The sequence below is a fragment of the Neophocaena asiaeorientalis genome, unplaced genomic scaffold (assembly GCF_003031525.2).
Source record: "Neophocaena asiaeorientalis asiaeorientalis breed wild unplaced genomic scaffold, Neophocaena_asiaeorientalis_V1.1 scaffold293, whole genome shotgun sequence".
Lineage (NCBI taxonomy): Eukaryota > Metazoa > Chordata > Mammalia > Artiodactyla > Phocoenidae > Neophocaena > Neophocaena asiaeorientalis.
Window position 1 is genome coordinate 3363192 of NW_020173920.1, and position 12067 is coordinate 3375258.

General features: G+C 43.5%; 1 protein-coding gene across 5 annotated transcripts in view; it reads right to left on the reverse strand.

The window, feature by feature from the left end:
* Positions 1-320: 320 nt before the first annotated feature.
* APOD (apolipoprotein D) overlaps positions 321-12067 on the reverse strand; it is an 85366-nt gene continuing 73619 nt past the window's right edge. For 4 of the 5 annotated variants that reach the window (XM_024752087.1, XM_024752085.1, XM_024752086.1 and 1 more), the window contains 4 exons: positions 10881-11033; positions 6812-6933; positions 3442-3530; positions 321-1710 (listed from right to left, as the gene is read on the reverse strand). In XM_024752087.1, the coding sequence (XP_024607855.1) occupies positions 1475-1710; positions 3442-3530; positions 6812-6933; positions 10881-11033 (600 nt within the window). In that variant the 3' untranslated portion in view covers positions 321-1474. Of the gene's footprint in view, positions 1711-3441; positions 3531-6811; positions 6934-10880; positions 11166-12067 lie in introns of those variants that run through there. The other variant, XM_024752084.1, reaches the window with a different exon arrangement.

Consider the following 12067-nt stretch of genomic DNA (forward strand, 5'->3'; position numbering starts at 1 on the left):
TCATTGTTTTAGATGCTACCAGACAGCTGTTAAGAGGAACACAATCATAGCTTGTCTGATGAGTTAAGAGAGAGGTAAGCAGCTTAACACTCTTGGGAAGAAATGTATGTTCGAAGAGGAGCCAGGTACCCTCTGGTGGGGTGGGCAGTGTGATAAAGCACAGATGCAACAGCAGGCCGAGCTTGTGGGAAGAGGCTCTTCTTCAATACCTACCTCTCCATCACCGCCTTTTTGTCCAGTGGTTTTCAGCCTTTAGGAATTTCAAATAGCAAGCTACATTTTGAGGTCATATTTATTTAGGAAAATGAAAATTATACATATTAAGTTTCTTGGAAATTTTATAACCTTTAATATAAATCAGTGAAGCGTCTCAAGTGCTCAAGGAAATATTTTATACTCATGCTGAAAATGCAAAAAGCTAATCAAATGGCTTCATCTTCTATTCATTTCCCAAAACATTAGTGGATTACAAATGTTATGTGACCTAAGATTAATTGCAGGGTGATGATTTTGAGATTGTTCTGATTTTAATAGTAAAATGTAAAAAACAACAACAACAAACTCCTGGTGGTTCCTGACTCCTTGAAGCTGGGACACTCTGAGATGTGACTGTATAACCTTGTGGGTACCTATGCCTGGCAGGGGTTGAGACCTTCTCAGAGCTCCCATGGCTCCCTCCACATGCCTCTGCCTATGGACCCCTCAGCTTGGATTAAAATTGTGTCTTTACTTGTCAATCTCCCTTCCTAGTCTGTGAGCTGCTGTGGGAGGAGACGGATTCTGTATTTTTCAATGCCTGGAATGCAGTTGGGTCCCAGTAAATATCAGTTGAATAAAAGACCCAAAAATTATTTTCTTAAAAAAATTCCCATAGCTTCACCCTCATAGAGTCTCTTCTTCCTTGCACAGACCCAAGATGGTCCCATTCTTCACCTGACTCTGAAGACCTCCTGATAAGAAAGTAAATGCGTCCAGGAAACTGCCTGTCAGAGACTCAAAAACTCCAAATGATTCCCCGCTATGGACTGCCTACTGCAGGGTGGGGCCACCTGGATTCAGGTCACCTGGTATGTGCCTTTGCCATCAGCTTTCCCTTTCTAGAAACAAGATTGTTACCTTTAAATTGTTCGGTGCTTCTTTTTTTTTTTTCAACATAACTGCTTAAGGATTTCCAAACATAAGCTTAGAATTAAAAACTCCCAATAATTAGTCCAATTTGTAGTCTACTGTGAGCACAGCAGGTCAGCAGCAAGTTTATTATCAGGCTTGCAAGGTAACAGGATGGTGCATGGCTAAGTGTTTGGGCCAACTTGCCTTGAGTTCCTCTCCACTAGCTTCTGCTGTCACATTTCCCTTCTGGTATTTGTAATAGTTTGCTGTGGTGGTTTGGTTTGTCTTTATGAGGGGTGGTGTAGGGGAAAAGCAAAGCAAAAGAAGGAACATGGAGTGAATGCAGCCTCCCTTTAGAGCCTGGTTATAGGAACTCGGGGCAGTTCACCTGATCTGTGACAGCTATTTTCTCAATGTCAATGTTATTAGAGGTCAGGATATCTTTGAGATAGGTCACTGTTTCTGGAGGGAGATAAGGGTTTCTTCCCAAGATCCAAACATGATCCATGTGAAAAAGCCAGATGATTGTGGTACAGGAGTACACGAGGGCGTAGTTCTCATAGTCGGTGGCCAGGACCCAGTATGGAGCTGATGGCATGACTGAAAACCAGAGAAAGGCAGTATTAGGAGGGATCAGGGCAAGAGAAACCTTCACCTCTAGGACCCTGGAAGCCAGGCTCTGGGGTTCTAATTCTTCTACATCAGTGGTTCTTAAGTGTGACTTCACATGGGAATCCTACGGGAACTTTGAAAAACACCAGGCCTGCCTCCCCTCACCGCGACTCCCAAATTCTGAACTGGAGGCTATTGGTACTTTCGAAAGCTCCTCAGTGATTCCAGTGTGCAGCCAGAGTTCAGAGTCATAATTCTGGATCCCCCCCTCCCTGATTGCTGGTTGGTACCTGGAAGTCCATAATACCTGGGAGGTTTGGCTGTACCCCCTGGACCAACAGGCGGCTCTAGTGCGTATGGAACCACCACTTAGCTAAATGGAGTCAAGAATGTAAGGTTAGGGGCCCCAGGCTTTCCAAGTTTGTACCACTTCCTCTAGAACCCACCTACGGAAGGCGGTAGGGGCTAATGCTGGTCTGCTTGTTTTTCTTATTGTGCAAACTTTAAAAATCCCACCATTCTTAAGATTACGGTAAATCAGGTGGTCACAGGTTATGATTCACTGATTGACATCTGTATAGTGTTGAAAGCTCAACATTGAAACGGTCCTTAAGAGAGAAGGAGGATTTACTTTCCCCATCTGAATCCAGAAACTTCCTCTGTGAACGTGACCTCCACAGCCAAGGTCCAAGTCAAGTGTGTGGCTGAACCACACTGGCTCCATTTTGTCAGCTCCATCTTAGGCCTGCGGTCCTACCCGCTCCCTTTTTTTGTGAGTCTGAGCTTTAGCTTACTCACAAGGAATACACCCAAGCCAGATTTGTTCCCTATAAACTTCATCTGACATGAAAACTGGACGAATGCCTTTTGCTGACACAGGTGGTTAATGGTCACGAGACCCCTGGGGTGAGAGTGCAGGGAGGAAAACCCCTCAGTTCCTGTCAATGTGGACATACTTCTCTTTAGTAGTCATTCTACTTTCAGCTTTGGCTCCTTTAAGTGCCCCTGTACCCCTTTTGGCGGAATGCAGTGTAGCTGTGAATGCCTCTGAGGGTCGTCCACCTGATTCTACCCACAATAGTTCTTTATGGAGTTGTCTGCTTCGTTTCCAGTCTCAAAGTTCCTTTTCAGTTCAGAGGATATTATTCAGTAACTCCACTTCCAAACACCAAGGAAAACTCACTGCCCAGCTTGTTAAAGTTAAGGGGAAGGTGGACCCAAATGAAACTCCAACAATTTGGCTAGAAAATGGCAGACAGAGCCAGGACTCCAACTTACCTTCACTCTTATCATCTCTTACCTCCAAGATTTCTCACATGTTAGTTGTTCTGCTAATAACTACTAATTTTTCAGTTATTAGTTTCCTCTGGGAAACAAGACTGGCTTGGATCTCCTACGGCTCATGCCCAGGGGCCTCCAATCTGTGCTTCCTCTATTGACACACTTACTGTAGTTTTATAGTAAATCACCTGGGTGCTCGTCAGTATCCACACTGACATGTAAGCTTCTCAGGGACGAGGGCCAGCTCTGTCTTGCTCATCTTTGCATCTCCAGGGCCTAGCCCAGCGCATGGCAGGCAGGAGGTGCTCAACGAATAATTATGCATTGAATCAATATGGGTGACACTCAGATGTGATGGGAGTGCTCGGACCCAGGGCTCTAGTCTTCCGTTTGCATATCTCCTGTCCCTGACACCTCCTGCGAGAAGTGTATACTTACACCAGAAAAACTTAACTGCCAACTTGGCGGGCTCCGTGATGTTCTCCTGGGTGGCTTCACCTTCAATTTGATTCACAGTTCCATCAGCTCTGCAATGAGTTAAAAACAAAAACCAAAAAACCTGAACTCATGAAAAGCCCCAAATCAAGGAAAAGCAAGATTTGTGACACCAACAATCATGGTGGCCAACACTGCAATTTCTGGGTAGGAGATTCTTGAAAACAGGTTGGGTCCTAATTCCATTCCCTCCCCTTTGCTTTCTTGCTGTCTCTGAGACAGAGCAGAGGAAGACAGCTTTTGGGTGATAAGAATCAACAATTGCAATGCCCCAGGACTGGATAATATGTGAGGCCCTGGTATTTCAACACTGTTTTTTGGAGTGTATGTAGTAGCCTGCGAGGCCATTTGCTGCTCCTGGGCTCCAAACCAAGAGGGAGGAAAAGGGAAGGGAAAAACAAGCAAATAAAACAACCCAACACAGAACAAAGATTTGCTTCTTTAAAAATGAGAAAGGAAAAAATAAGGGCTGACTGGATTACTGAAAATCATGTAAAACGTGGAATCTGGAGATCTGCCAAGTTTCCCCCTCTTTGGGCCTCAGTGATATCACGTGGCATCATTTGTCCCATAAAGGGGCTCATATGCCTGGGTTCATAGCTCTGAGACCCCATCCAGTTCAGCAAGCTTCTGATCGAGTGTGGGAGATTCTGACGTAGGCCAGGTCAAAGCAGGCAGCGAGGAAACATTTACCTCACTTCAGGGATTCTACCAGGCATCCAGATCTCAGAGACATTAGATGTGAAGAAATGTGTATCTTACAGTTAATGCCACCTTACAATTGTTAGTGTCATTTCTTTTTTAGTGGTATATAAAATGGTGGGGTCTTAAAAGCGATGGTCTTTTTGCTTGGATGGATGAAATACTTTCACTCTTTTGAAGGGAGCTGGCCCCATTTCTGGATAACTTCCAATGACCCCCTGGATCTAAGGGAAAGACCTAGGGATTGAGGCTATGAAGGAGGGTGCTCTTCCTAGCAGGCCAACAGAGGAGTTTCCTGTTCATCAGTTCTCAGAGGGGCAGACAAACTAAAATTGGAGCAATGGCATGTGTTAGAAAGTCAGTAGGCTATGGTTAGTGGGGATGGATATCCTAGAAACCAGACAATAAGCAGCAGGTAAGGGGGTTGGGGGTGGGAAATGTTCTCTGATGCTCCTGGATTGCACAGTCTGTTTATCACTGAGTAGGGCTGGAGACCGTGCCCCGCTCTCACCTGGGAGTCAACCTGTAAGACGGAAGACGGTCCATTTCTATCTGCATGCGGTTGCTTAGCAACAAACCAGTCTCTTCCCAACAGACTTTCCCCCTTTTCACCATCATTTATGTTTTGCTCCAGGACAGTTTTCAAAATACCAGTCTCTGATCATAAACTCACAATTTGTTCATAGGAAAAATGCATTTGGATTTTCAAGGGTAGCAGCATATTAGCAATAATAGGTAATATTAAATGATTACCACATGCTAAACACTGTTCTAAGTGCTTTACATGTGTTACCCCATTTAATGTTCACACAGCCTTATGGACGGACGTACTATGATTACTGTCAATTTACAGAGGAGGAAACTGAGGCCTAGAAAATCACCATAACTAACCTAAGATCACATCATTAGTAAGTGGTAGAATCAGGATTTGAAACTGGGCACCTAACCCCTTCAGCTCCCAGCCCTGAGCCAGCTGCTTTGGCCCCAGCATTCTGACACTGGCTAAGGGTATTTTGCTCAGGCTCCCTGCCATGCCCCCTGCTTGTTCTGCAGAATCTATATCATTTTCCTGACTAACAAACCTTTCTCCATATGCCTTTGCTCTTAAGTAGAAGTGACCCTAGAGGCAGAGTGACCTAATACTCTGGGTACAGTTAAAGAGGATTCCTGGCCAACTCAGAAGGAGAGCTGGGGGCATCTGATGGGTTTTGGGATCTGTGTCATTGACTCTTGACCTTAGAATGGGACAAAATATTTCAAATAAAGTCATTGTTATTTTGGGACCTATAAAATTCCTGTGAGACCTTCTGGGGGTCTGCATCTCAATTCCTGTAGCCCTTACTGGGCTCTGAAATGAGTGGGATTTTTCTTTAGAGTTGCTCAAGATTCTTACTTTATTTCTTTGGTTTATGCGGGGTCAGAGAGTCAGCCCATTGTACTGTGGCTCACAGGAAGCTTAATGGGTAATAGGATGGCCATGCAAAGCCTCTCTGAGCCCGAGTAACTTCCAGGCTGGGTGGTAGTTGTTTTCTTGCAGTTGAACACAGTTCTCAGACAACTTAGGAAACAGGAATGGCAACCATCCATGCCCTGCCTCTTTCGTATATCTTCTGGTCTCTTCCCCATTTCACTTCTCCCTGGTGTTGAATCTCAGCTTCATCACTTATAAGCTGTGTGACCCTTGGGCAAATTACTTTACCTCTCTGTACCTCATTTTCCTCATCCATAAAAAGAGGGTTAATAATAGTACCAACCTCAGGTTGCTACGGGGATTAAATGAATATCTATGCTCATTTACATGTACATACATAAATAGATGTATATGTACACACATGTATATATACATACACATACACAACAGTGCCTTGCACACAGGAAATGCTTAATTAATATTAGTTACCATTGTTTATTGTTACTCTTATCTTTGTTGATGGCGGGTAGGTAGGAGTTCTTCCTAGGTTTCTTTTTAAGTTTATGTTTGCTTTCTAAAGTATGAATTTTGGGAGCAAATATCAGTCTGTTAGAAGTAATAGAAAAATATCTTTCTGGAGGTTCTCCTGTTCACACAACCTAGAGTGTGACTATGTATGTATCTGATTCTTGCTTAATAAGAAAAGGAGTTTTCTAAGAGTTAAAGCTGTCTGGAGATGGGATAAATTGTCATGGAAGATGTTGAGCTCCCAGTTTCTGGAAGGATTCAAGTTATGCTGGATGCCCTCAATCAACAGACGATATAGAAAGTGCTTCTCTCTTGGTTTGGAGGTCAGACAAGAGGGTCCTTTGCTGTCCTTTGCTACCAGAGGGTCTGTTTTGCAATGAGAGCAGGAACCTTGCAGTTTGTGTTACCATGGAGTCCCTAGGACCTCTCACAGGGTGTGGGACACAATAAGGTGCTCAGCAAGTGGTCATGGGAATGAATGAGTGACTTCTAGTCCCTACCATCCTGCCTGCCAAAAGCTTTCCTCTCAGGACCTGTCCTGAGCAGGCAGCCCAGACCCAGCAATGTCTGCATCCTCCCCACACTAGACGGCAAGGACACCAGTCACCCCAGGACAGTCTCTGCAGGGCTCCCTCCCGGACGTGTGTTGCCTTTGAAAGCACAGCCTCTCACCTCAGCTCCTTGTTTATCACTTTGATGTTTCCGTTTTCCATTAGTGAGTAGTTGGCTTGGATGCAACTTCCCTTCTCAAAGCTCACTGGGATCTTCTCAATTTCATACCATCTTCCAAGATACTGCAGAGACAACGACAAGCAGAGCAAACCCTGTGGCTCTCTGGGGACCTGCAAACTCTTCCCCATTGTTGTCTTTCAGAGCAGAGCCCTTTCCTGGGGTAACCAGGCAAAATGGGCTGCATTGTTCCCAGCAGCCACTGAGCAAGATATTGACTCAAATGGTAATAAGTGAATCGGATGTGTGGGCATTGGTTGAATGCCACAGTCCATTCCTAAAGTGCTTTTTATTTAGCTATGCTTTCAGTGTCCCCTTCAGTCAAAATCTATCTGAAATTCTAAACTCTGTAAAAGGAAGGGATTGGTTTAGATGATGTAAGGTGCCAGCTCAAATATTTTATGATTCTCCAAGACGTCTTTGAATTGTGTGCAAAGTCAGATGTGTTTACTGTGGGGAGTTGGGTCTCCAGAGTTGGTTAAATTCTCCTCATATAACCCCACACAGGGAGTTGGTCACAAAGGCTTTTGGAAGGTGGTCAAGATTTAGAAGACCTGTATTATTCCTCCCCTGGGGGCTTGCTCTCTGTCCATAATTTTGGTGCACAGAGTCATCTTTAAAGGAAGTGAGCAACTGCACGGGTGAGGGTGAGGGGAGAGAGGCACGCTCCTGCTTCCATACATTGCTGGGCATAGAGACTGCTCTAATCTACAGCCTTCATGAGGGCAACTAGGCAATATCTAGCAAAACTAAAACTACATATACTCTGGCCCAACAATTTCACCTCTGAGAAGGTATCCTCCTGAAATTAAGAAACGATGTATGCATAAGGTTATTCATTGCAGTCCTATTTGTAATAATAAAAGACAGGAAATGGCCTAAGTGAGCATTAGTAGGGGACTGGGTAAATAAATGATGGTACATCCATACAATGGAATGTTATACACCCTCTTTTAAAAGAGCTATATGTAATTATCTCCAAGATACATTTAATGGAAAAAGAGCCAGGTGCAAAATAGTGTATATATTCAACTAACTTTTATGTAAAAATCAGTTCTCTATTGCTGCTGTAACAAATTACCACAAAATTAAAACACCACAAATTTATGGTCTCATGGTTTTGTACATCAGAAGTCTGACACGGGTCTCACTGGCTTGAAATCAAAGTGCTGGCAGTGCTACATTCCTTTCCAGAGGCTCTAGCGGAGAATCTGTCTTCTTGCCCTTTCCAGGTTCTAGAGGCCGTTTGCATTCCTTGGTTTGTGAATCCCTTCCTCCATCTTCAGAGGCAGCAAAAGCAGGTCAAATCCCTCTCACACTGCATCTCTTTCACTCTTCTTCCATCATCACATCTCTCTGACCACAGCTGGGTAAGGTTCTTTGCTGCTAATGATTAGGTTGGACCCACCTGATAATGCAGGATACTCTTGCCATTACTTTAATCACATCTTCAAAATCCCCTTTTCCGTGTAAAGAAACAATTTGCAGATTCTGGGGAATATGACATGGACATCATTCTTCCTACTGCAGTTATGTATGTGCTTTTTTATATATGTACATATTATCTCCCAAAAGATACACCATAAGCTGTTTTTACTGGTTGCTACTGGGGAGGAAAACTGAGGCTGGGATATAGGGGTGGAAAGGATGTATGTCCTTTTGCATCTTTAGAATTTTGAACCATGTGAATATATTTACCTAGTCAAAATATTGATTGAAATTATTTTAGAAATTTAAAAATGTATTACTCAACAAAACAAAATCAAGGAGATGCAGTCACCTTCAAAAAAGTCAGAATTTGAAATGAGAGCATACTGCAAATAGGTAGCAGTATTGCTTCGGTCACCTGGCTCTCTGCTAAAATATCTACCCATATTTAGGGCATAAATTTTCACTCATTTGTTAAAGGACATCTTTCAATTAAAGTCACTGAACTTAACAGGCATTTAAAGCACTGAAGAATAAGTTTAAAGGTCAGCTGGTTTCATAGGCATTCTCAGAAAATCCCCATTATATACAATGCATTTAAAATAGTTCTATTATTGTTAAGGTGACTTTAATGCTCCATAATTAAAAACGAGGACACACGATTTTCCAGAAAGGAAGAAACTCAGAGGTGGAAGATTGCTTTTCATGTCATGTTCCCTCATGATCTCATAATATTTTTGTGAAGGTCTTTTTGTCTTTGGGGGTCTCCGTTTCTCTATCTCTATGAGGAGAATGCAATGTTTAAAGATAATTATGAAAAGGAAGAAGTAAAACTATCTCCATTTCCAGATGACAGGGTTTTATATATAGAAAATCCTAAGGAATACACACACACACACAATTATTAGAACTAACAAATGAATTCAGCAAGGTTAAAGATACAAGAATTAATATATAGAAATAAAATGTATCTCTATACTTACAATGACCAATCTGCAAATTAATTTAAGAAAATTCCATTTATAGTAGCATCAAAAGAATCAAATTCTTATGAAAAAATGTAACCAAAGAAGCATAAAACATACTCTGAAAACTACAAAACATTGTTGAAATAAATTAAAGGAGACCTAAGTAAATGGAAAGACATCCTATGTTCATGGATAGGAAGACTTAAAATTGTTAAGATGGCAATACTCTCCAAATGGACCAACAGATTTAATACAGTCTCTATCAAAATTCCAACTTGCTTCTTTGCAGAAATTGACAAAATGAGCCTAAAATTTATATGGAAATACAAAGGGCCCAGAATAGCCAGAAGAACAAAGTTGAAGAACTCATATATTCTGATGTCAAAACTTACTACAAAGCTACAGTAATCGATACTATACTGTGCTGGTATAAGGATAGATATATAGATCAATAGAATAGAATTGAGGGTCCAAAAATCAACTCTTACACATATGGTCAACTGATTTTTCAACAAGGGTGTCAAGACTATTCAATGGTGAAGAATAGTCTTCTCAACAAACCGTCCTGGAACAACTGGATATCCTCATGCCAAAGAAAGAAGTTTGACTCCTATATCACATGATATACAAAATTTAACTTAAAATGAATCAAAGACTTAAATGTAAGAACTACAACTGTAAATCACTTAGAAGAAAATATAGGAGTAAATCTTTATAACCTTAGACTAGGCAATTTTTTTTAGATAGACCACCAAAAGCACAAGCAACAAAAGAAAAAATAGATAAATTGGACATCATTAATATTAAAAAGTTTTGTGCTCAAAAGACACATCAATAAGGTGAAAAGATGATCCTTACCATAAATGGGGAGCTGATTCTATCAATATCTTTTTAGTGCAGGTAACAAGAAAGCCCCTTGGGGGAGTGCTGTCCTCTCCTGGGCTCTGTTTGCATAACCTGTGGGGGTCCTGCACGCCTGGCTAGTTTCGAAGCCTGCTCTGCATTTACTGGCTGTGTGAACGGACTGGGTTGCAAGCTCAGCTCTCTGACGTTCAGCTTCTTCAGCTGTAGAGTGAGGATAATACTTCTGCAGCAGCTGCTGTCAGTGCCCTGTCCCATGTCCTTTCAGCCCACCGCTGGGCTCACCTCCATCACAGCGGGCTTCCCATACACACTGCCAGCTTCCCACCTGGAGCCCCTGGGTCTCCTTCTCTGCCACAGGCTTGGCCAGTGCCATGGGAGCTCCCACTGCCCACCTACATCCGTCCGTAGGACAACCTGAGGCACATTCTACATATTTCCTCAGAGGATCCCCAGCAGGATTGAACCCCATTGTTCACAGAGTAACCTGCTCATGAACTCACGCTTTACTGCTTTCCTGCCTTCTCTGTCTGTTTCCCCACATGCCCACTCAGGCTTTCTGGGATCATCTTCTAAAACATCTCTGCTCCCCAGTTCTTGTCTCAGGGTCTGCTTTGGGGGAGCTCCCAGTAAGATAAGTACCTACCCCAAGGCTTGCTGTGGCCATTAAAGCAGAAAAATAGAACCGAACCTGGTAGGATGCTTATGCAAACAGGAGACAGCAAAGCAAGCGGGAGGTTAGCCTTTTACCGCACCTTATTCACGTCAAAGTTCTCCTGCACTGGAGGATTTGGGCATTTCCCGAGATGGAAAGCTTGTCCCTCAGCTGCTCCTAAGAGTCCAGCCAGGGCAGGAAGCAGCAGCAGCAGAGCTGGGACCATCTTGGAGCTGGGTGGCTGGAGGTGGACCTGGAGTGGGGAGAACAAAGCAGCTGGAGGCACTCGGAGTCTCCTGAGGGGACAGAGTCCCCAGAGGAAAATTTCTGGGCTGGCCGGTCCCTCTGTGTGCAGCCTCCCACTCAGCCCATCTGAGCCCCTCATCCCCCAGGGCCACCTCAGTCATCAGTGTCACTGTGAGGCCCTCCACCCCTGTGAGCCTCTCCAGAAGCTTTTGTGCCACCATTAGAACACATTCTGCCTGGTATTAGAGTTTGTTGGATTTATTTTGCCAGCTCCCCCTGACCCTACACACTTAATTATGCATTTTTCAAGGACGGGCATCGTTTTTGATTCTCCCTGGACTCACCCACAGAACCTCGCAGTGCCAGGTGCAGTAGGTACTCATTGTATGAACAGAAACAATGGGTGTGTGTTGGGGATGGGTAGGCAAAGGGGTAGAGTGAAGCCATCAAGTGAACCATGAGAGAAAAAACCAAAAACAAACCATTCACTACATTTAGTGCCCTGTGAGATTCATCAAAGAAATGCCTCCCTGACTCCACTTCCCCACCCTGCTCCCATCTGCTTGGCTGTTTACCAACCCAAGAGTAGGCCTGGGAACTTTTTTTTTTTTTTTTTGGATTCCCGGACCGGGGCACGAACCCGTGTCCCCTGCATCGGCAGGCGGACTCTCAACCACTGCGCCACCAGGGAAGCCCTAGGCCTGGGAACTTTAACAGGGAGCAGCGTGCTGGGGACTACAGGGTCACCCTGACTGGATTTGAATTCTGGCTCTGCACATACTAAGTATAATTGTGTCCAATGGATGCTTTAGTTTCCTTGGCTACTAAGTGGGAATAATAATCATACCAACCTCATGAAGTTTCATGAGAATTAAATGAGAAAGTATAAGGAGAGCATTTAGAGCAGTGTCTGACAGAGAAAATGCTCAATAAGTGCTAGTTATTATTATGAAAAGCAGAAGCAAAATATTGTGTTTCCTGAATTTCTTTTTCTTTCTTCCTCCCTCCCTCCCTCCCTCCCTTCCTTCCTTTCCTTCCTTC